The 25,842-nt window shown below is 44.9% G+C and overlaps 1 protein-coding gene across 1 annotated transcript in view; it reads left to right on the top strand.

The window, feature by feature from the left end:
* The window catches only part of mtmr7b (myotubularin related protein 7b), a 215,172-nt gene that overhangs the window by 69,782 nt on the left and 119,548 nt on the right, over positions 1–25,842 (top strand). Inside the window, exons 2-6 of the mRNA XM_085970693.1 lie at positions 8,490–8,612; positions 10,358–10,520; positions 20,704–20,861; positions 22,830–22,958; positions 24,595–24,729. Of these exons, the coding sequence (XP_085826819.1) occupies positions 8,490–8,612; positions 10,358–10,520; positions 20,704–20,861; positions 22,830–22,958; positions 24,595–24,729 (708 nt within the window). The remainder of the gene's footprint in view (positions 1–8,489; positions 8,613–10,357; positions 10,521–20,703; positions 20,862–22,829; positions 22,959–24,594; positions 24,730–25,842) is intronic.

Genomic DNA, 25,842 nt, shown 5'->3' with positions numbered 1-25,842 from the left:
ATGAGGAGGAGGAATTCCTTGAGTGTTTAAGGGATGGTTATCTGGATCAATATGTCGAGGAACCAACTCGGGAACAGGCTATATTGGACTGGGTACTGTGCAATGAGAAGGGACTAATCAGTAATCTTGTTGTACGGGGACCCTTGGGTCAGAGCGATCATAACATGATCGATTTCTCACTCGAAATGGAGAGCGAAGAAATTGACTCAGAGACTAAGGTCCTGAATTTAAACAAGGGGAATTATGATGCCATGAGACGGGAACTGAGTAGGTCTGATTGGACAACGTTCCTGGGAGGACTGGAGGTAGATAAACAATGGCAAACATTTAAAGATAGAATGACAAAATTGCAAAAATTGTTTATACCAATCTGGCATAAAAGGAAATCTAAAAAGGTGACTCAACCGTGGATAACAGGGGAAATTAGAGACAGCATAAAATCCAAAGATAGGGCGTATAAAATAGCCAAAAAAAGCGCCAGAGCGGAAGATTGGGAACAGTTTAAGATAGAGCAAAGGAGGGCAAAGGGCATGATCAAGAGGGGCAAAATAGCTTACGAAAACAAGCTGGCGGAAAATATAAAAACTAACTCCAAAAGCTTTTATAAATATATCAAAAGGAAAAGACTGGTGAAAACCAAAGTTGGTCCATTGCAGTCAGATACGGGGGAATATATAATGGGAAATAAGGAAATGGCAGATCAACTAAATGCATACTTTGGGTCAGTCTTTACGAAGGAAGACACAAAAAACCTCCCTGGGATATCGGGAAAAATAGGGACATTGGCAAAGGAGGAACTGACGCAAATCAATATCTCTAAGGATATGGTGTTAAGGAAGCTAAAGGGATTGAAGGTGGACAAATCCCCAGGGCCTGATAACATGCATCCTAGGGTACTGAAGGAGGTGGCCCTAGAGATAGCGGATGCACTAAGGATGATTTTTCAGAATTCATTAGACTCGGGAACAGTGCCGATGGATTGGAGGGTAGCTAACGTTACCCCACTATTCAAAAAGGGGGGTAGGGAAAAAGCAGGTAATTACAGACCTGTAAGCCTTACATCAGTTGTGGGCAAAATGCTGGAGTCCATCATTAAGGATGAAATAGCGGAGCACTTAGCAAATGGGGACAGGATAGGACAGAGTCAACATGGATTTACAAAGGGTAAATCGTGCTTGACTAATCTATTGGAATTTTTTGAGGGAGTAACTGGTAGAATAGATGGGGGAGAGCCAGTAGATGTGGTGTACCTGGACTTCCAAAAGGCCTTCGATAAGGTCCCACATAAAAGATTAGCATGGAAAATTGAGGCTCATGGGATAAAGGGGAAAGTTTTGGCGTGGATAGGGAACTGGCTGTCAGATAGAAAACAGAGAGTTGGAATAAACGGCTCATTTTCTGAATGGCAGGCAGTAACAAGTGGGGTACCACAGGGATCTGTCCTGGGCCCCCAGCTGTTCACAATTTACATTAATGACCTGGATCAGGGAGTCGGATGCAGCATTTCCAAATTTGCAGACGACACTAAACTAGGAGGGGGGGTGGGCTCAGAGGAAGAGACCAGGAAGCTCCAGAGCGATTTGGACAGACTGGGCGATTGGGCGGATAAATGACAGATGCACTATAATGTGGACAAGTGCGAAGTTATCCACCTTGGGTGCAGGAACGGGAGGGCAAATTATTATTTAAATGGCAATAGATTGGGAGAGGGGGAAGTACAGAGAGACCTGGGTGTTCTTGTACACCAGTCACTGAAGGCGAGCATGCAGGTGCAACAGGCGGTCAAGAAGGCAAACGGTATGCTGGCCTTCATAGCAAAAGGGTTAGAATACAGGAACAGGGATACCTTGCTGCAGCTGTACAGGGCACTGGTGAGACCACACCTCGAGTACTGTGTACAGTTTTGGTCGCCTCATCTGAGGAAGGATGTTCTTGCCATGGAGGGGGTGCAGCGGCGATTCACCAGGCTGATACCAGGAATGGCGGGAATGACCTATGAGGAGAGACTATGTAGTTTAGGGATGTACACACTGGAGTTTAGAAGATTGAGAGGGGACCTCATAGAAGTGTATAAAATTCTGACAGGTCTAGACAGACTGGATGCAGAAGGAATGTTTCCCTTGGCGGGTGAGAACAGAACTAGAGGACATAATTTAAGGATAAGGGCTAAACCATTTAGGACAGAGATGAGGGGGAATTTCTTCACTCAGAGAGTGGTGAACCTGTGGAACTCATTGCCACAGAGGGCAGTGTACGCCAGCTCATTAAATATATTTAAGAGGGAATTAGATATATTTCTACGGGCAAAAGGGGTTAAGGGTTACGGAGAGAAGGCGGGGACGGGATACTGAATTAAAGGATCAGCCATGATCTCATCGAATGGCGGAGCAGGCACGAAGGGCCGAATGGCCTACTCCTGCTCCTATCTTCTATGTATCTATGTATCTATGTATCTTGGAGACGGGATCAGAAACCACACATTTGGGAAAATTGCTTGGAGGTGGGATGGAGGCGGGGTCGGACCCGCCCGCCATTTTTTGCAATTTTAACACGCCTCCATTCCCGCCTCCTCAGGCCTTACAAAATCGAGCCCATTGTGTATTACATGGCATATTGCTCCTTTTATAAAACAAGCAAATAGTACAATTTACCACGAGCAATGCCATGGGAGATCTGATGGTATTACACATTTTAAAAAATTCGTGCAGCAAGATGTGTATAAAAGGCCTTTGCTAATTTTAGTCATTAGTTTTGATTGGTCGCAACCTTCAAATAAACGTGGTACGCGAAGATAAGCTTGAAATAAGAAGTATTTGCATGACGTAATGACATTGCCTAGTAGCAATGGTAAATGCTTCGCTATAGAATATGTTGTCTAAATTTTCAATGTGATCAAGATTTAGAACATAAAGTTTGGGGATTGAATGAATTTGTGGTGTGAAGCACAGCTTTAGAAAACCAAAGTACTGAACAAGACATGAGGTCATTATTTTAGTGTATCATTTTGCAGTAAACATAAGAACATAAGAAATAGGAGCAGGGGTAGGCCTTACGGCCCCTCCAACCTGCTCCACCATTCAATAAGATCATGGCTGATCTTTGATCTGAACTCCACTTTCCCGCCCGATCTCCATATCCCTTGATTCCTCTAGAGTCCAAAAATCTATTTATCTCAGCCTTAAATATACTCAACGACTCAGCATCCACAGCCCTTTCAGGTAGAGAATTCCAAAGATTCACAACCCTCTGAGTGGAGAAATTCCTCCTCATCTCAGTCTTAAATGGCCGACTCCTTATCCTGAGACTCTGCCCCCCTAGTTCTAGACTCTCCAGCTAGGGGAAATAACCGCTCAGCATCTATCCTGTCAATCCCCTTCAGAATCACAGAATCACAGAAACCCCACAGTGCAGATAGAGGCCATTTCGGCCCATCGAGCCTGCACTGACACATTATCCCACCCGATCCCCGTAACCCCTACACCAACACATATCCCACCCTATCCCCGTAACCCCATGTATTTAATCCCCCTAACACTAAGGGTCAATTTATCATAGCCAATCAACCTAACCCGCACATCTTTGGACTGTGGGAGGAAACCGGAGCACCCGGAGAAAACCCACGCAAACACGGGGAGAATGTGCAAACTCCACACAAACAGTCGCCCGTCACCTCTTATTCTTCTAAACTCCAGAAAGTATAGGCTCAATCTCTCCTCATAGGACAACTCTCTCATAGGACAACTCTCTCATCCCAGGAATCAATCTAGTGAACCTTTGTTGCACTGCCTCTAAGGCAAGTATATGTTTCCTCAGATATTTTATAATTCGTTAGAAAAAGATGTAGTGCCAGAGGACTGGTGGATAGCTAATGCAATAATAATACCTATATTTAAGAAGGGGGATAGAACATGTCCAAGTAATTATAGACCAATCAGCTTAACATTGGTGGTAGGAAAAATATTGGAATCCCTACTAAAGGAGAGAATAGAAGAACATCTAGAAATGAAAAGTATAATAATGAATAGTCAGCATGGATTTCAAAAGGGAAAATCTTGCTTGACCAACCTCATTGAATTTTTTGAAGCGGTAACAGAGAGAGTAGACAATGGTAATGCAGTAGATGTAATTTATCTGGATTTTCAAAAGGCCTTCGATAAAGTACCCCATAATAGACTGATGAATAAGGTCAGGGGACAACTGGCAAAAAGGATTGAGTGGGAGTAAAGGGTAGCTATTCACAGTGGCAGGAGGTGGGTAGTGGTGTTCCACAAAGATCAGTGCTGGGACCACTGCTGTTCACATTGATTTTCGCCCCCTGTCTCAGCGCTTGCCTCTAGGAACGACAGGTAGAGGGGGATGGTTTGCAGTCGGCTGGGAGCTGGGGGAGCGCTATTTAAAGGTGTGTGCTTCCTGTTTTTTCCTGTTGGCATTTGGAGACATTTAATGGTTTCCTACTCGAAGGAGTTTTGGTTGTCAGCAACACTCATCAGGTTCCCATTTCTGTAACCTTTAGTACAACCACATTTAGAAGAGTTAATGGGGGCTGTACTGGCACAGGCCTTGCCCTCCAGCTTCACCGTCGGAGACAGCGGAGGCGGAGAGAGAGAGAGTGGAAAACGTGGCCAGAGGGAGGAGGGCCAACAGGGCTCTCCACAGGAGACCTTACACTCCCAGGATATTCTGGGAGCAATTCTCATATATCCATCTGTCAGAGGAGCAGTGTTTTAGAAGGCTCTGCTTCAGCAAGGAGGTAGTCACAGAGCTCTGCCACCTCCTGCAACCAGAGCTCCAGCCTCAGCTCATGACCAGGATGTCTCTGTCGGTGGCACTGAAGGTGATGGCGGCTCTCAATTTCTACACCAGCGGCTCCTTCCAGGCTTTCACAGGGGATATTGCGAACATCTCCCAGTTCGCTGTCCATTGCTGCAACCGGGAGGTCACAAATGCTCTCTACAAAAGGAGAAGGGAGTACATCTCATTCCCCATGACCCGAGACAGCGTGAATGCGCATGTGGCTTCGCTAGGATAGCGGACTTCCCCATGATTCAGGGCATCATTGACTGCACGCATGTGGTATTGCGGGCACCTCATGAAAATGCAGAGGTTTTCCGCAACCGCAATGGCTTCCACTCTCTAAACATCCAGTTGGTGTGCGACCACAGACAGCGTATCCTCGCCGTCAATGCCCGCTTCCTGGCACCAGCCACGATGCCTTCATCCTGCGCCAGACTGGTGTCCCAGACCTGTTCCAACCACCGCATCAAGCTCGCGACTGGCTCCTTGGGGGCAAGGGTTATCCACTCTGCACCTGGCTGATGACACCGCTCCGTAACCCCAACACTCCTGCTGAGCTTGCATACAATGAGAGCCATAGCGCCACTAGGAACCTGATTGAGTAGACGATCGGCGTGCTGAAGCAACGGTTTTGGTGTCTTGACCACGCTGGAAGAGCCCTGCAGTGCTGCCCTGATCGAGTATCGGTTTTCATTGTTGTGTGCTGCATGCTGCACAACCTGGCCATTCTGAGGACCCAGCCATTGCCACCAGGGATTGGTGGACCACTTCAGGAGGAGGATGAGGGAGAGGAGATGGAGGAGGAGGAGGAGGATGATGAGGAGGAGGAGGAGCATCAACGTGAGAGGGAGGCGCTCAATGTTGCCTCTGCAAGGGCCATTCGTGAACGCCTCATTACACAGTGCTTCCGATGAATGAGAGAGCAGATGGCATTTGGGCTCAACAACCACATCATTACAGGCAGCTCGCAGCCCCCATCACTGGGCAAAGTTCCAATGAGAAACAGGAAATTTGTAACATTGAAATAAAAAAAATTATTATTCTGAACAACTGTGTCTTATTAAGCACAACCAATAACAAACAAACACAACAATTTATTAACAAACACAATTGATTCTTAGCACATCGAAATAATTCTTAACAAAGTGAACAATATATTTACAAACACATCCAACTTTGGTACAAACACTCCCCCAATTTGGTCAAAATTTTTTTATTAATGGACCTTCTTCAATGATCCCCCTCCCCTTCGCACTTCCCCCCTCCCAACCCTACTGCTCCTCCGTAATGTGGCCCTAGTGGCTGCATCAGGGGTGGCGGAAGGCTGCTGAATCTCGGTGCCAGAGTCTGTAGATGGCCTTGCAGGACGCACATTCCTGCTCGACCAACACACTGCCACTCCCCCGGGGCAGAACCACAGCATCCGGAGCAATCTGCTTGAGCACAGATTGCTGGCCTGCTGCGGCACCGTCAGATCCCCAGTGGACTGTGGTCGCCTCAGCTACGATGGCAGCAGACGTTTGCGTGACATCAATCTGAGACTGCACTAGAGCAGTCTGAGATTGGATGGCACCAACCAATGACTCAATTCCAGCATTAAGCCATTGTGTTGCCTCGACCTGTGCTGCAATAGATGCTGCCACCTCACCCATTACACGCGGCATGGGCTCTGGGTCCCCACGGTCTCTGCAAGTCAACCATCCTCTGCAAGGAGGCAAGGATGGGCTCGAGGGTTTGCGCACAGATGACTGCTGTGCTGGCAGCAGACTCCTCCACGCTCCTAGCCAGTGCATCCATGCTCTCAGGCACCCTTGCCATTGCACCCATGAGCTTTGTATGCATGCTCATCGCCTGTGTGTTCATCGCCGCGATATTGAGGTCCTCATCCGAGTCTTGTGCAGCAGAACTCGTGCGCGTACTCACTCTTTGGGGAGATGGCCCCCGAACTTTCCTTTCCCCATGGCATTGATGCAGCCCGCTGGGTCCCGGAGCTTTACCCACATCAGAGCCAAATCCCCTGCTCCCCTCCAATGACCACGTGGCCCCAGTATCCGATATGTTGCCCTCGGGAGACACAGGCAGTGAGGTTCCGGCTTGGTATTCCTGATCCTCTCCCACATCGCTGCAACTGGGAGGCTGAGGGACAGGCTGTTCAGATGGTGGCTCACTACCTGAAAGCAGGAAGGCACAAGAGTGGTTTTAACGTGAGGGGAGGGGGGCAGGATTGGAGACAGTATACTTAGCTGGAAAGTGGGAAAGGCTCATGTTGTGAGGGGGAAGTGGTATGAGAGAGGAGAGAGAGATAATGAACATACTGTTGCTGTCCCCAAGGGGGTCGACCACTCCGACTGCCACAGCGCCCACAACACGGCTCACGATGATTCTGTGCACTCGCTCCTCCAGCTGTGTGAGGGGGTGCAGCTCCGCCTGACCTCCTCCCATGCATTGCTGCTCCCTCCTGTTATGAGCAAGCTTGGCCTGCAAGAAAAAGGATAGCGTGTGAGTGAGTGTGCAGCCATGTGTTTGTCAGATGTGCCTACCATAGTTGAATAGCCGTTAATGTCTGCAAGGTGTGAGATGTGGATGTGACTTTTAGTAGATGGGTATAGTTGTTGGGTTGGGGATTTGGCACTTTACACCGTCTGTGCACAGAGTGAGGTTGAGATGGTGGGATGTTGAGGTATTTCAAGCTGGTACTCACCCTGACCACCCGAGTGAGGTCGTTGAACTTCTTGCGGCACTAGGTGCGAGTCCTTTGGACCACGCTTCTGGATGAGATGTAATGGGCCACCTCCCTCCACACCCTTGTGACTTCCCGGGGCAATGACCTTCTGCCAGTGTCTGGAAACAGCACTGCCCGTCGGCGTTCCACAGCCACAACCAGAACCTCCAATGCCTGGTCGCTAAACCGGCGAGCTCTCTCTCTGGGCCTCTGAGCAGCCATGATATTCGTGGTTCAAGATTTGCACCTCCTTGCAGGCCCAGATCAAAAGCAGCAATGATCAGAGTGAGGCTGTGTAGCATGATGGACCCTCCCTCCCCTTTAAGAACTGGAAGGCGCCAGTCTATCTCAATACTAGGTAATTGACAGCGCATGAGCTTGAGTAGTGTTCTGAGGTAGCGCCCCATTCCCCGACGTTAGCACCCTAAGAGAAGTGTGTAGTGCTTCATTTAGTGCTCCAATCACCTCCAGGGGCACTGGAGATGAATTTCACGGTCGCTGGCGCTAATTTGCACCGGGCGCTAATGTTTGCAGCCGGCCGATGTTAGCGCCCCAAAATGGTTGATACCGAATTTTTCCCCCCAATGTTCGCACTAAAGGATTCGCTTATTGAGAAATAAGTTATTGTTAATTGCTGGGAAATTCTATGTGTACGTTATTATTTTTCCCCATTAGTTACCCAAAGTGTATCCATTACTGTTCTGCATAAAAGAACAAATTGACATAAACTGCAAATGCTATCCTGTTCTATAGATAAGGGTTACAGACAGTAAGCTGATGTTGTTTGACTGAAGAACAAAATGGGATTTAAGTACACAATAAATAGCACTTCTATTTTCAAAGTTCTTCTAGGGTTGCTGAAAGTAGCTGGTTTTCAGTCATTTAACTACCTGTATTCAGTTGCAACTTCACACTTCTATGGCTGTAGATTTCAATCGAGTTTTTGTGCACTGAATGTTGTTCATGTTTGTAGGTTGAAAATGTCCGTTTGCTGGATCGAGTCTCCTCGAAGAAGGCATCGGTTGGTTCGCTGTATCTGACGGCAACACACTTGATTTTTGTGGAACATTTGTCTGAATCTCGGAAAGAAACCTGGGTAGGTTATGTTTAGCTTTCACAGAGCTGAGTGGCGATTTAAAGGTTTTCTGTGTTGCCTGTATGATAAATGTTTGTGTATTTGGGTAGATGTTTCCTTGTACTTTATTTTATTAGTTCACTTTTATTTATTATTGTGATGTCTTGGAAGAAGGGGGAATAATAGAGTTTACATATATTCTCCTGACCACATATTGTGAGTAATAAAGAGCTTGAGGAGCAATTATATTCGCTTCTGCTCAATGTTGGATGTAATATTGTGGAATAGTTGCTTTATCAAATTGTTTAATCTGATGGAAAATTCATCAATCTGCAATGGTCTATTAAAAAGAAGATGCCATCCTGATAGCATGGTGCCTACTGAGGATTATACTGGAGCCAGGGAAAACTTAATTCTGCCAAGTTGCAGATATGACGACTAATTTTCCTCGTCCCATTGTGCCGCCCATCACACTTGATTCTAGACAGGCCAGAGGACCTGTCAGGGCCTCTCAGTACTTGATTTTGCTGTCACAGGCCATTAGCATGGCTCAGATGCACCCTGGCACAGGCTCACTATCCTCTCCAGGACCTGATGGTTGCCACCCCAATGTATTATAAGAAATAGGTGAGGAAATTGCAGCTGCTTTAGCCATAAACCAGGTAACTACAGACCGTCCAGTTTAACATTAGTTGTGGGGACAGAGTGACTGAACACTTGGACAAGTAACAGCTGATCAAAGTGTGTCAGCATGGATTTGTGAGAGGTAGGTTATGTCTGACTAATCTACTTCACTTTTTTGTGGCGGTCATTGGCATGGTGGATAGCTGAGAGTCTATGGATATTGCCTATATGGACTTAGAGACGGCATTTGATAAGGTTCTTCACAAGAGATTATTAGCAAAAATAAAAGCACAGGGAATTGGAGATAACCTTGTGGTATGTGTTGATAATTTGTTAGGAGGTAGGAGACAGAAAGTAAGTAGGGATATAGGGCTCATTCTCTGATTGGCAGGATATGACAAGTGGTGTTCCCCAGGGATCTGTACTGGGACCTCAGCATTTCACCATATATATTAATGACTTGGATGAATGAATCGAGAATTAGATATCGAAGTTGTCAGATGACACTAAGCTAGGAGGCTTAGGGGAGAAAGCACATTATGTGTCAGTTGTGGCTCAGCACCCTTGCCTCTGAATTAGAAGGTTGTGGGTTCAAGTCCCACTCCAGAGACTTGAGCACATAAACCTAGGCTGACACTCCATTGGAGTACTGAGGGAGTGCTGCACTGTCGGAGGTGCCGTCTTTCGGATGAGATGTTAAACCGAGGCCCCGTCTGCCCTCTCAGGTGGACGTAAAAGATCCTATGGCAGTATTTCGAAGAAGAGCAGGGGAGTTCTCCCCAGTGTCCTGGCCAATATTTAGCCCTCAGTCAACATCACTAAAACAGATTATCTGGTCATTTTCACATTGCTGTTTGTGGGAGCTTGCTGTGCACAAATTGGCTGCCGCGTTTCCTACATTACAACAGTGACTACACTTCAAAAATTACTTCATTGGCTCTAAAGCACTTTGGGACGCCCAGTGGTCGTGAAAATCGCTATATAAATGCAAGCCTTTCTTTCGTTCATTAAAGAGGTTGATTTTTTTTGTTGGTTTAGGTTCTGAGACAAAATGTATAGTTTTACTCAGCCTTGATGATTTCCTTAAAAATAAGCAACAAATGTGTTATAAATATGTGTGGCTTATTTACTTTTTCCACTAGGTACTTCATAGTCAGATCTGTGCTGTGGAAAAGCAAGCAACAACTGCAACGGGCTGTCCCCTGCTTATTCGCTGCAAGAACTTCCAGGTCATCCAGTTTATCATTTCACAAGAAAGAGACTGCCACGATATTTACATTTCATTAATTCGTTTATCACGTCCAGGTACATTTTTCTAGTTGATCAGCTTGTTTTGAGTAAAAACTGTGATACTGAAAACCAAGCCTTGTTGTATTTAATCAAGTTCTAAATTAAGATTGTAAGTAAACTCCTTCTAGAGAACTTAAAATGCTGGAAAAGTACCCGAGAAGAGAAAAAAAATGGTTAACACTTTGGCCTGGAATTTCCTGCATATTTGTGCCCTGAGATACGCGTATTCGAGGTGGAAACCATATATGTGGAATTATGGGTGTAAGTGAGTTGTACACTGCACCCAAATCTCCTTGATTTTTAAAATCATCTTTCCGCCAGAATGCATCTCTGTCCATAAAACTGGTCCTGTCCCCAAGTTACGGAGCCTCACATACAAGTTTCCTGCAATGGTACTTCCTCAGAGGCTCTTTTCAAATTATGACCAGATGTTCAGGCGCAGTAGGAAACAGTAATTTTTCTAGTTAATCGCAATGTTTGCATGTTTTTAAAAATTTATCCTCACTGAGATCTGCACTGTATTTTTATGTCTTTGAATGCATTTTTAGGGCATTAGTATAAATCACGTTAAAAACAGAAAAGCTTCCCCAATTGCAGATTTAAAAAAAAATTGTTCTTGGGATGTGGGCGTCGCTGGCAAGGCCAGCATTTATTGTCCATCCCTAGTTGCCTTTGAGAAGGTGGTGGTGAGCCGCCTTCTTGAACCGCTGCAGTCCGTGTGGTGATGGTACTCCCACAGTGCTGTTAGGGAGGGAGTTCCAGGATTTTGACCCAGCGACGATGAAGGAACGGCGATACACTTCCAAGTCAGGATGGTGTGTGACTTGGAGGGGAACTTGGAGGTGGTGGTGTTCCCATGCGCCTGCTGTCCTTGTCCTTCTAGGTGGTAGAGGTCGCGGGTTTGGGAGGTGCTGTCGAAGAAGCCTTGTTAAGTTGCTGCAGTGCATCTTGTAGATGGTACACACTGCAGTCACGGTGCACCAGTGGTGAAGTGAGTGAATGTTTAAGGTAGTGGATGGGTTCCAATCAAGCAGGCTGCTTTGTCCTGGGTAGTGTCGAGCTTCTTGAGTGTTGTTGGAGCTACACTCATCCAGGCAAGTGGAGATTATTCCATCAGACTTCTGACTTGTGCCTTGTAGATGGTGGAATGGCTTTGGGGAGTCAGGAGGTGAGACACTCGCCAGAGAATACCCAGCCTTTGACCTGCTCTTGTTTCTCCTGTCTCAACCTGTAAGGGACGCACATTTACTTTAGCTAATCTTTTCCTTTTTACATACCTATAAAAGCTTTTACAGTCTGTTTTTATGTCTCTTGCTAGTTTACTCTCATATTCTATTTTCCTTTTCTTTATCAATTTCTTGGTCCTCCTTTGCTGAATTCTAAAATCTTCCCAATCCTCAGGCTTACTACTCTTTTTGGCAGCATTATAAGCCTCTTCCTTTGATCTAATACTGTCTTTAACTTCTTTTGTTAGCCACGGTTGGACTACATTTCCAATGGGGTTTTTGTGTCTTAAAGGAATGTATATTTGTTGTAAATTATGTATTAATTCCTTAAATGCTAGCCATTGCTTGTCTACCATCATACCTTTTAATGTAGTTTCCCAATCTACCTTAGCCAACTCGCCCCTCATACCTACGTAGTTTGCTTTGTTTGGATTTAAGACCCTAGTTTCAGATTTAACTAAATCATTTTCAAACTTAATATAATATTACGGTCACTCTTCCCTAAGGGCCCCTTTACTACAAGGTTATTAATAAACCCTTTCTCATTGCACAATACTAGATCTAAAATAGCCTGTTCCCTAGTTGGTTCCTCAACATACTGATCTAGAAAACTATCTTGCATACATTCCATGAATTCATCCTCCACACTATTACTGCAAATTTGGTTTGCCCAGTCTATATATAGATCAAAATCCCCCATGATTACTGTATTACCCTTGTTACATGCACCCCTAATTTCTTAATTTATACTCTGCCATACAACAACTGTTTGGGGGCCTATAAACAACTCCCACCAATGTTCTCTGCCCCTTGCTGTTTCTTAGCTCCACCCAAACTGATTCTACTTCTTGATTTTCTGAGCTAAGATCCTTTCTCTCTACTGTCTTTATCGCATCCTTTATTATCAGGGCTACCCCTCCTTTTCCATTTTGCCTGTCTCTTCTAAAAGTTAAGTATCTTGGTCACTTTGCAGCCACGTCTCCGTAATGGCTATTAGATCAAACCTATTAATTTCTACCTCCGCTATTAATTTATCTGTTTTGTTGCGAATGCTTCGAACATTCAGATGTAGTGCCTTTAGCTTTGACTTTTTTCTATTTTTCCCTGATGTCACCTTAGTCACTGATGCCCTATTACCTTTGTTACTCTCACTGTCCCTTCCTGTCCCACTTTGCTTATTGTTACCCAAAACTCTGGCCTGCTCTAGAGCCTTGACATTTCACTTGCTGCTGTTGTCTAGGTATTGCTGCATGCAGCCACAGGCTTAATTATCTGAGGAGTTGTGAATGGCACTGAACACTGTGCAATCAACAGCGAACATCCCCACTTCTGACCTTATGATGGAAGGAAGGTCATTGATGAAGCAGTTGAAGATGGTTGGGCCTCGGACACTGCCCTGAGGACCTCCGGTAGCAATGTCCTGGGGCTGAAATGATTGGCCTCCAACAACCACAACCATCTTCCTTTGTGCTAGTATGACTCCAGCCAGTGGAGAGTTTTTCGCCGATTCCCATTGACTTCAATTTTACTAGGGCTCCTTGATGACACACTCGGTCAAATGCTGCCTTGATGTCAAGGGCAGTCACTCTCACCTTACCTTTAGAATTCAGCTCTTTTGTCCATGGCTGTAATGAGGTCTGGAGCCAAGTGGTCTGGAAGAACATTGGTGACCACGTTATTGGTCAGTAGGTGCCGCTTAATAGCACTGTCAACGACACCTTCCATCACTTTGTTGGAGAATGAGAGTAGACTGATGGGGCGGTAATTGGTCGGATTGAATAGGTCCTGCTTTTTGTGGACAGGGCATACCTGGGCAGTTTTCCACTTTGTTGGGCAGATGCCAGAGTTGCAGCTGTACTGGAACAGCTTGGCTAGAGGCGCGGCTAGTTCTGGAGCACAATCTTCAGCACGACAGCCAGAATGTTGTCGGGGCCCATAGCCTTTGCTATAGGTAAATACATAGAAACATAGAAGATAGGAACAGGAGTAGGCCATTCGGCCCCTTGAGCCTGCTCCGTCATTCAATGCGATCATGGCTGATCATCCAAATTCAGTACCCTGTGATGCGCTATCGATTCTAATAAAAGGCTGAGTAGAGTCCAGAACAACAGGCTTTTATTAACTACTGAATGCAACTACAAACAGATCAGGACTATGCCTCTAGTGGACGACCGAATGGCAGAGAGCTGCCGTGCAGCCGTCCTTATACCAGGTAGCCAAGGGCGGAGTCAGCTGAGGCATAGTCAAGTATAACAGTGAAACAAGAGTGAACGACAACAACAACAACAACAACAATAGTGAACACAGTGAACGACAGTGGTTTACCACACCCTGTTCCTGCCTTCTCTCCATATCCCTTGATCCCTTTAGCCTTAAGAAATATATCCAACTCCTTCTTGAATATATTTAATGAATTGGCCTCTACTGCTGCCTTTGGCAGAGAATTCCACAGGTTCACCACTCTCTGGGTGAAGAAATTCCTCCTCATCTCTGTCCTAATTGGCTTACCCCTTATCCTTAGAATGTGACCCCTGGTTCTGGACTCCCCGACCATCGGGAACATCCTTCCAACATCTAGTCTGTCTAGTCCTGTTAGAATTTTATAAGTTTCGATGAGATCCCCTCTCATTCTTCTAAACTCCAGCGAGTACAAGCCTAATCAACCCAGTCTCTCCTCGTACGTCATTCCTGCCATCCCAGGTATCAGCCTGGTGAATCTTCGCTGCACTCCTTCCATGGCAAGAACATCCTTCCTCAGATAAGGTGACCAAAACTGCACACAATACTCCAGATGTAGCCTCACCAAGGCCCTGTACAACTGCAGCAAGACATCCTTGTTCCTGTACTCAAACCCTCTCGCTACGAAGGCCAACATACCATTTGCCTCCTTAAGCGTCTGCTGCACCTGCATGCTTACTTTCAGCGACTGGTGCACAAGGACACCCAGGTCTCGTTGCACTTCCCCTTCTCCCAATCTATTGCCATTCAGATAATAATCTGCCTTCCTGTTTTTGACACCAAAGTGGATAACCTCGCATTTATCCACGTTATATCCACGATTGGTGAGGACCTAGGTTTTTCCCTCGTGTTGGTTCTTTCATCATCTGTCGCAGGCCGAGTCTAGCAGCTGTCCAGTGCGCTCAGTCGTTTCTTGATATCACGTGGAGTGAATCGTATTGGCTGAAGACTGGCTCCTGTGATGGTGGGGACCTCAGGAGGAGGCCAAGATAGATCATCCACGCAGTGTTGCTCCTGGCATGCTTTTCTACACTCTTCATTGAACCAGGGATGGTCTGCTGGCTTGATGGTAATGGTAGAGTGAGGGATATGCCGGGCCATGAGGTTACAGATTGTGGTGGTATACAATTCTGTTGCTGCTAATGGCCCACAACGCCTCATGGATGCCCAGTTTTGAACTGCTAGATCTGTTCTGAATCCCATTTAGCATGGTGCTAGTGCCACACAACACGATGGAGGGTGTCCTCAGTGTGAAGATGGAACTTTGTCTCCACAATGACTGTGCGGTGGTCACTGCTACTAATTTTGTCGTGTACAGATACACCTGCGACAGGTAGATTGGTGAGGACCTATGTTTTTCTCTCTCGTGTTGGTTCTTTCAGCATCTGCCGCAGGCCCAGTCTGGCAGCTATGTCCTTCACGACTCGGCCAGCTCGGTCAGTAGTGGTGCTACCGAGCCACTCTTGGTGATGGACATTTAAGTCCCCCACCCAGAGTACATTCTGTGCCCTTGCTACCATCAGTGCTTCCTCCAAGTGGTGTTCAACAGGGAGGAGTACTGATTCATCAGCTGAGGAAGGACGGTCAGTGGTGATCAGCAGGAAGTTTCCTTGCCCATGTTTGACCTGATGCCATGAGACCTCATGGTGTCTGGAGTCAATGTTGAGGACTCCCAGGGCCACTCCCTCCTGACTGTATACCACCGTGCTGCCACCATGTATACCACTGTCCTGCCGGTGGGCCAGGACATACCCAGGGATAGTGATGGAGGAGTCTGGGACATTGGCTGAAAGGTATGGATCTGAGAGTATGACAATGTCAGGCTTGACTAGTCTGTGGGACAGCTCTCCCAATTTTGGCACAAGTCCCCAGATGTTAGTGAGGAGGACTTTGCAGGGTTGACTTGGCTGGGTGTGCCTTTGCTGTGTCTGAATCCGGTGCCGAGGTCAATGCCAGGTGGTCCACCCAGTTTTATTTTTATTGTTTTGATAGCAGTTTGATGCAATTGAGTGGCTTGCTCGGCCATTTCAGAGGTCAATTAACCTCTACCAGGTTAATCACTCTTTCAGAGTCAACCACATTGATGTGGGCCTGTAGTCACATGTAGGCCAGACCAATTAAAGGCAGCAGATTTCCTTCCCTAAAGGACATTAGTGAACCAGATTGTTTTTTACGACAATCCGCTAGTTTCATGGTTACCATAGCTTTTTATTCCAGATTTATTTAATTAACTAAATGTAAATTTCACAGCTGCCGCGGTGGGATTTGAACTCACGTCTCCAGATCATTAGGATCAGGCCTCTGGATTACTAGTCCAGTAACATAACCACTATGGTACCGTTCCTGTGAATTAGATTTGAACGTAACTTGACTTTGGCAGTATGTAATGCTGACAAGCAAAGTACGTCTACGTCATGCAGACATACTTTCTGTTGAAGGCAAAGGAGGTGGAAGTTGTGGGATTCCTGGCAGGTGATGTCATCCTGCCATTCCCATCTCTTCTTCTAATGTGAGCATGAGGGGGTGGACAGATACAAGAAGTGCCCACCAACTCTCCCGTTGGTATTTCACAAGTGACAAAAAAAGGGATGGAGAGCCTGCGAAATCAGGTATCGCCCCAATTTCCAACCTCACCTACTCAGATAATGGCAACTTTATGCCACCAGAATCCAGGACTTTTCACCCAGCATTTTCACCCAAATGTCTGGAATTTCTTCCATGAACGCAACTTGGAGGTTAAACCCGAAAATGCACTAATTTCTGCACCCATGCTGCCAATGTCAAGTTACGCTCAAATCTCATTAGAATACAGCCGATTGTGAAATGGGCCAAAATCAGCATAAACACTTAGGGCACAAGGAAAGTACTGAACTCACAGCATATATTCCTTCATTAAGTGAGAAAATTTAAGTTTCAACTAATTTAACTATCATTCATACACATCAGGCGCAGCATGTTTAAGAACCCTGGACCTCTACCACCTAGAAGGACAAAGGCAGCAGGCGCATGGGAACACCATCACCTCCAAGTTCTCCTCCAAGTCGCACACCTACCTGACTTGGAAATATATCACCGTTCCTTCATCATTGCTGGGTTAAAATCCTGGAACTCCCACCCTAGCAACACGGTGGGAGTACCTTCACCTCACGGACTGCAGCGGTTCAAGAAGGTGGCTCACCACCACCTTCTCAAGGGCTATTAGGGATGGGCAATAAATGCTGGCCTTGCCAGCGACGCCCACATCCCAGGAATGAATGAATAAAAAAAAACTGGCAGAAGTGGGGTCCATCTTTCAACTTTCAGACCCGCAATTGATTGCCATTAGGAAAGTGGAAAATGCCAATTCACTCAGCTTAAAAAAGTCAGGATCTTTGGCTGGAATGGAGTGCCATTCCAAAATTCTGAGGTGGACACACAGGGAGTGCCTTAAATGGTGCACTGCCCATTCCGTTGGTGCTACAGGACCGTTCCCAGGATTTACGATTGGGTGAGCACTAGGGTAAACTGGCTGGCATAAGGCCAACCTGTTACAACTCAGGCTGCTTAATGGCACACCAGCAATTTTGAGGTCCCTTTTTCTTCATTGAAGCATTAATCTGCCTTCTCAGATGCTGAATGATCTCCCGTGTATTTCCAGCATTTTGTATTTTTATTTTAGGCTTCCAGTATTTGCAGTTTATTTTTTTCCTTTTTTAACTCTTTTAGGTGACCTGTAATTTGGATACCAATGTAGTATTGAAAAATAGCTTATGCAAAAATAAAATAAAACAAGTAGCTTGATGTTTCCGGTCAAAATAAAACCTAAGACACTTGTTTAGCACATATTGCCTCAGTTGTAGTTGTAATAATGGAATCGTTTTTAATGATTGCATGACACTACTATGTGTGCTAGTATGACCTTCAGTGTAGCTGTTTGTAACTTCTGTTATTGCTGCAATGCACATTAGGGGGCAAGTGGAAGCTTGTATTTGGAGTGATAATTCCATTGAAAAACTAAGTACGCAATTGAAACCTTTGTTGTTATAGTCCGCAGAATGTGACCTTTTATTTTATCTCAATAGATAAATTGGAATGCTTGCTTAATACCCTATGTCTGGACATTTTCCCATCCCCACCCCATGTTTTCTATGTTCATAGATCATTTGATTGCATTGGAATCCTATTGTATGCAGTAAGTTGGGATAGCCAGATTTGCGCCTAATATAACTGGGCAATTGCACTATTACTTGCTATATATAGAGCAAAATTTATGGTTACTATCAAGTAGTGCTTCACATTTACTTATCAGTATTATGATTGTATGTCTGGATCTATCTTATCTGGACATGCACTCTAAAACACACTCTACTCTGCAAGTGTTTATCACATTTCTGAATCGGTATTCTGACTGATTTTGAAGTAAATGAAGCTTCCCACATATTCTATTTTTCTCTTAACATTTTTTTGTATAATAAAATGGTTCAGTACACCACACAATGCATTGGCTCACTATGCCAACAGGGCAGCCCCACAACCATATTTTTAAACAAAAAATAAGACGTTAAGATGGGTACGTTTAATGTGATATAGCTCTACTCTAGTCAAAAATTGCTAAAATTGGCATTCCAAAGCCATTATATCATGCTTCATGCTTCAACATATTTGCTGATTGTAGGACAGATACTGTATATATACTGTTAAGCAGTGCAGATTCAGAAAACCTCCTCGAAAGGCCATATTGGTTTTGGTCAATAGTTATGATACATGGAAGAGAAATTTAGTTAAGAATGAGGATATCTTTACATGAATATTGATTTGCCTTGCTGTACTTGCTTATTTTTCCCATTGAAAATATTGTATTTTTTTCCAAAAAGTATAAGCTGGCATGCATACTGTGTTGTGACTTTAAAATGCGAACTGGTCTGATTGAAATGATGGAATATATGAAAATGTTGTAGGTGTGGGAAGAAATATTGTTTATTAGTTAAACCGTTTGTAGCATTTTTGTTTTTAGGTAGAATTTAAGATATATTGGCCTAGAAATTCGGTTGGTAGCGCCAGCGATTAGCGCCTAAAGAGCCCGAGAATTGGGGCGTTACACAATTTTCGGGCGGGCGCAGTGAATATAGCGCCACCTCCCATATTGAGTATCCTTTTAGCACCGGCGCTAACTCTTTTGCTCACCCGCGGGCGCAGGCAGATCATGACGTCATTTCAGTGTGCAATGCCTTTTTAGCGCCTCGGACCGGATATTCGGTGGCGCCCGCAACCTTTTCGCCTGGCGCTATTAGTGACAGTTGGATGGAGCGTTCCCAGGCCCTTCTCGGACTCGGGGGGTGCTATTTAAAGGGGACAGCACTAGTATAAAAGCTGCAGCCATTTGGGCTGGCCATTCTGATCGTTGCTGGAGAGAGTTGCTGACCTTCTGTTGGACAGTAATTTTCTCATTGAGCCTTCGGAGGCACTGGCACTGGCAGCTTGAGGGCCCGGCTCCCGAGCTGGTGATGCAGCATCTGAAAGCAGGGAGGTGGAAGAGTGGCTTTAGCAAAAGGACAGCTTGGCAGCAAGGGATGCCAGATTGCGGCAAGGCTATGACATGGGTCCACAGTGAGAAAGCATGCTGGCGGGGGGAACAAGTGGAAGGAGACAGTTGTAAAAGGTGAGAACTTTACCATCGCTGTCGACAATGGGGTCGGCAGCTGCAGTGGTTACAGGACCACTCAGACGTCCTCCAAGAATCTGGTGGACTCTCTCCTCGAGATCCGTGAGAGTGACCACTTGTGGAGGTCCTCCACCGGTGCGAAGCTGGTCTTTGCCAATCCTCGCCAGCTTGGACTGCAGGGGAAAGGAGGGGAAGTTATGTTACATGATGCCCTGAGTGATCATCTCATGCCCCCCATGGTGCAAGAGCCCTTACATGATGCCTTGAGTCAAATGTGCATGTGTGTGCCCAGAAAGGGCCATGGGTGCTTGCTGGTAGATGGCCAATGGGGCACAGCCCACCCTGTAGCCATAAAGTCAGGTGCAAATGAAGGATGCAGAAGTTTGTAGAAACAACATTCACCCTCACGACCCGAGTGAGGTCGTTGAATTTCTTGCTGCATTGGACAGGGCTCCTGGTCACCATGCTGCTGGAGTTGACCCTCTGGCATACATCCCTCCAAGCTCGTCGGTAGTCCTTATGATTCGGCCTCGTGCCATTGTTTGGGTAGAGAACATCTCGCCGGCGCTCCACTGCGGCCACCAATTGCTCCAGAGCCTCATTGGTGAAGCGCTCTGCTCTCTGTCTCACCTTCTCCATCTGGTCCAAGTTTTTAGTGCCAGAGAAGGGCCTGCGCCGATTCTGAGGCCTGCAAGGCGCAGAGTGTGGATGCTGAAGCTGACTGACCCACCCCTTTAAGAGCTGGCCGGCGCCTGGAGTTCTCGTGGTCATCAGTAATTGAGAGCACCTGCGCTGCGCTCATCCGCTCCGATATTGGGTTGCGCCGGAAGTTTAGCGCCTTAGGAGTCCCGTGTAATGCCTGAATTCGCGCCTCAATCCCCTTTAGGGGCGATGCAACCCAATATCGGGCCAGGCGGCGATAAGTTTCGTCTGGCTATAAACTTTGCGCAGCGCCAGTTCTAACACCTCAAGCGGGGCTATACCCAATTTCTAGGCCATTAACTTTTAGGATTGCGCTGAAAAGGTTAAAAATTAGGATGCCCTAGATGAACAATATAAAATTAAAGTGGTTTTGTCTTTGTGCCATTTTCAGTAAAGTACGAAGAATTGTATTGCTTCTCATTTAACCCAAAGCAAGAAAAAGATGAGAGAGAACGAGGCTGGAAACTGACAGATCTCAAAGCTGAATACAACCGCATGGGGGTTCCTAATAGCTTTTGGCAAGTTTCTCATGTAAATAGAGACTATGGGGTAAGTTTAGAAATAGAAGTGATTACATGTTGGACATTATTTAAGCGCTCACGTTTTTCCACAAGCTGGATGTTATAAATATTTTAGCAAATTAAATGTAGCAGCATTGATCCTGCAGACCAAGGTTTAATGAAATGAGGCTAAAAGCTGTTGACAGTTCAGTATAATAAAATCATTCCATACAAAATCCGCTGTACCCTAGCACTGAAATCACACTATAAGAGGGCAGTCAGTGAAGTAGTTGAGATTTATCTTGCTGTATAAAGAACCAAATATTTAGTAAAAATGTTTAGAAGATGGCTGTTCTCTTCAGCTGATTCTTCACCTGAAAGATTGCATTGGCAGAGTCCCAGGGATCACTCTAGTCAGAGGTAGTAAGTTTTATGAAGTCACTTACAAGGAAGTAGAAAAGATTGAAGAAAAATATGAATCACAGCTTCCTGTATCATATATATCATACAGCACAGAAAGAAGCTATTCAGCCCATTGAGCCTGTGCCAGCTTGTGGAAAGAGCTATCAGTTAGTCCCATTCCCCTGTTCTTTCCCCATAGCTCTGCAATTTTTTCCTTTTCAAGTCTATATCCAATTCTCTTTTGAATGTTTTTGAATCTGCATCCACCACCTTTTCAGGCAGTGCATTCCAGATCATAACTCGCTGTGTAAATCCTTTCCAATATTCTCATACATAAGCAGATGAGAGAACATGAAGTGAGCAGGTTCAGTAGTAAATCAACAAATTCACAAAAGTGAAAACAACAACTTCTGTGGATAGACAGAGATGAAGGGGTCCAATTTAACATTGGGCAGAATTCAGGTGGGCAGTGGGAGAAGTGCCCATGCCGCCCACCCGAAGTCCTTGCTGAGAGACCCAAGCCATTCTGAGGGCCAAGCCGCATTTCAATAATTGCTGGTGAGCTGCAACTGGCCCGTTCCCAATTGTGGCACACATAGGAAGCTTGCCAGTCGAAGGGGGCAGGACAGGAATCCTGGGTGCTCCGGCACAGAATTGAGCTGGAAATTTTACCCACTGTGGGCTGGGGGAGGCGGACGAGTCAGCGGTGGGGTGAAAGATTTTTGTGGGGCCAGGAGGAGAATTCATGCTCCTCCTGGCTCCAGGAAAAATTTTATATAACGCCCCCCACCCCCCTGAAAATGTACCTTTTCTGGAAAGGTCTTTTAAGGACAGCTGGTTGGGCTGCTCGATGCCTGGTACCAATGGGTGGAGTGTACACGGTGCACATTCTGTCCAATGGTACCTCAAAATTTATTCAGGGTCCGATGTACATCATATTAGAACTAGGTTCCCGGTGAAAACTGTCCATGCAGAGGCCTCTGGGAGAATGGCAACTGCGGGAACTGGGCGGGAAGTAGACCTGTGATTTCCGGGCATTGCTGCTCTTTTCTCGTTGGACGGAGAGAGTTAAAATTGACCCCAGAAAAGCAATAGTTGTCCATTTCTAACTGATTATTAGCTGGTCGGAAAGGTCACTGACACGTGGGAAAGCTTAAATTTTTCCACATGCAAATTGTCGTTTCAGTTGCTGTCAGTGGTACCGTGTGTAAATTTTTCAGTGTTTTAGGACTTGATGTTAGGATCTTGTGTAAATTTATGCTACAAAGATGGAAACAATGTCAATTTATTTCCATGTTCTGACTGGACTACACAGTTTAATGTAAGCATTTTGTATTGAGCGCAAGACTATTAACCTCTATATACCTCTGTGGCAATATGATCTGCAAGTTAATATGACTAATTCAAAAGATTGCATGTCACTTTTATTTTAATACAAGAATATCAAAGGCATCTGGTAATATGCAGATTTTTTTTACAATTCTTGATGCACTTATTGCTAACCAGCTTTTTAATTTCCTGTCAAATATTTATAATTATTTGATCATGAAAGGTCACAATATCAGCAGCAAGTGCTTTATTTCTGTTCATTGTTAAAAAAAATTCTCCATCATAGGTTTGTGATACGTACCCTGCAGAGTTGTACGTACCAAAATCGGCCTCTACACCAGTTATAGTCGGCAGCTCCAAATTCAGGAGCAGAGGACGCTTTCCTGTTCTCTGTTATTTCTGCCAGGATAACAATGTATGTACAATTTCTCAAACATTAATTTTTTTTTTAGAGATTAACTTCTTCAATTCCTGTTCAAATAGTAACCATTTTCCCTGAATATTGCATGCTGGAAACCTCTTGAGTAGTGCTGTGAATCTTAACATATTTGTGTATAAGTGTGAAGTAAAATACATTTTGGGAGGAAATCAAGGGTTGTGTGTATATGCTTAATGCAAAATACTGAAGGGAGAGCTGAACAGAAACATTTAGGATTTCAAAAACGTAAGTGCAAGTAGATAAAGCTTTAATTATGGGTTTTCTAAATAGATCCACAGAATACAAGAGTAAAGAAATAATGAAGTTTCACAAGGTAATGGTTAGGCCACAGTCAGAGCTTTGGGTGCCCCATTGCAGACATAAAGAGCATATAGCGCAGATCCACTCGGATGATACCACGGCTGAGAAACTCTAGTTATAAGCAGCTACTTGGGATTATTTCTACTAGAGCATAGTCAAGAGGTTTTCTAAATTATGAAGGGTTCTGATTGAGTTAATAGGGAAAGACTATTTCTTGTAGTTGGGGAGACAGGGAATAAGGGCAGCACGGTGGCATAGTGGTTAGCACTGTTGCCTCACAGCGCCAGAGACCCGGGTTCGAATCCGGCCTCGGGTGACTGTCTGTGTGGAGTTTGCACATTCTCCCCGTGTTTGCGTGGGTTTCCTCTGGGTGCTCCGGTTTCCTCCCACAGTCCAAAGATGTGCGGGCTAGGTTGATTGGCTATGATAAATTGACCCTTAGTGTTAGGGGGATTAAATACGTTGGGTTATGGGGATCGGGTGGGATATGTGTCGGTGCAGGCTCGATGGGCCGAAATGGCCTCTATCTGCACTGTGGGTTCTGTGTGAGGGGTCATCAATTTAAAATCATCATTGAGAATGAGAGGCTAGGAGAAATGTTTTCCTTTCGAGCAAGGAATGCTTTGCAATGGTTGATGCAGGGATCTTTGATTTTTTTAAGGGAAAATTGGATAAATATTTAAAGCGGAGAAAGATACATAAATATGGGGAGAGAGCAGGACAGTGGAATTAGTTTTGGATTGCTCTATCAAAGAGCCAGTGCAGGCACAGTGGGCCAAATGGCCTCCTTCAGTACTGTAAACTTCTATGGTTCTATATAGCTGGGAAAGGGGCAATGTTCTCAGTTCAAGAGATATTTGAATTTGTTATGGATGGCTGTTTATGCAGTTCAAAATATGCTACTGATTGGAAGTTGCCTGCATGTCTCTACTGAATTTTTGCTTTTCCTTTAAGTTATTTTCAGCTCTTTCTTCGGTTCACTTCAGCATAGCATTTCCCGGGTAAAGAACGGGATGTGTCCTGTTTCTAGGCCACTGCCAGAGCCATTTTTGAGCTGGCCGCTGAGAAGTGTATGCCAGCACAACAGATTGTTTGGGAAAGCATTTTGATCTCTACAGAATGGCTTGCATACCTTATGTGCACGAACAGCAAAATCAAATATAGGTCCTTGTCAATTTGGAGATGGTTTGTACAGATACAGAAATTAATTTTATTTTGGAATTTGGGGAAAGGTGAAACATCTTGAATAAAAAGAGACCAATGATCGATTTTGGAACAAATTCTCCCAGCTTCTGTTCTTTTCTGTGTCTAGGGTGCTATTTGTAGAAGCAGCCAACCTCTTTCAGGTTTCAGTGCTCGATGCCTTGAAGATGAACAGATGCTTCAGGCCATCAGGAAGTCAAATCCAGGAAGTGATTTCTTGTACGTTGTTGATACCCGGCCAAAGGTAAACAGCCATTACTGTCACAGCAAAAAGAATCCATCACACAAATTGCGCATAGTAATATTTTTCTGTTACAATTCAGCTGGTTAAGGCAGCAAGTACCTAAATCTTACACACCAGGAAATTCCCAAATATAATCCTCGGCCTGTGCTGAGTAATCTGATTTCAGATGGGACGGTGGTAGGGACTCTGTAGTTGGCCTCGGCTTTTCTGAGTTAGGAAGGGGAAAAAATGCCCAGGGTTGCGAGGATCACTATCAAGTGACCCCTGCTGCAGGTGTACGTGTCTGTATGGCTCAGTATCACTCTGGGTGGTATAATTATTCACTGAGCCTGATTAGGAGGCGAGATCAGACCATTCATTAAAATATTGTTGAACATCTACGAGACTGACTTGGATGAGCTTATAAATAACTGGTTATTAGAAAGAGGAAATGAGAATTCAAAATTGCTTCCTTTGTCAATAGTGATTTGTAAAGAACTCATAAGACTGGATTTTTGTATCACTACTAAAACTATTTTTGCAATATTTAATTGTTCCTAATCCAAACATTTCCAGAATGTGTATTTTCAAGCCTCTTTTTAGCTATGTGAGAATAAAAAACTTCAGAAGTTCAGTATTTTCCACAGGCATCAGCACGGAGGGCACAGAGTTTGTCGTATCAATTTCTAGTAATTTAAACGGCATGTAAAAGGAAAATAATGGACCAGCCCAATTGTAAGTTGTAAGTAAGCAACTGTTTTAGTTATGTTATCGTATATTTATATTGCAATAAATAATTGTGACCCAACTGGTTCTCACGCAGTAGAAAGAATGGAAGAAAGAATTTGCATTTATATAGCATCTTTCACATCCCCATGATGTTCCAAAGCATTTAAATAGCCAATAAAGTACGTTTAAAGTGCAGTTACTATTTTAATGTAGGAAAATGTGTTGACTAATATGGCAAGGTCCCACAAGCCACAGAGCAATAAATGATCAGATAATTTGCTTTACTGATAATAGACTTGACTATTCCAACACACTCCTGGCCGGCCTCCCACGTTCTACCCTCCGTAAATTTGAGGACATCCAAAACTCTGCTGCCCATGTCCTAACTTGCACCAAGTCTTGTTC

This window comes from Somniosus microcephalus, chromosome 2 (genome assembly GCF_052327205.1).
Source record: "Somniosus microcephalus isolate GS21.2 chromosome 2, FLI_Smic_1.0, whole genome shotgun sequence".
Lineage (NCBI taxonomy): Eukaryota > Metazoa > Chordata > Chondrichthyes > Squaliformes > Somniosidae > Somniosus > Somniosus microcephalus.
Note: the sequence above shows the minus strand (reverse complement) of the source record. Positions and strands in the feature narration are given on the sequence as shown.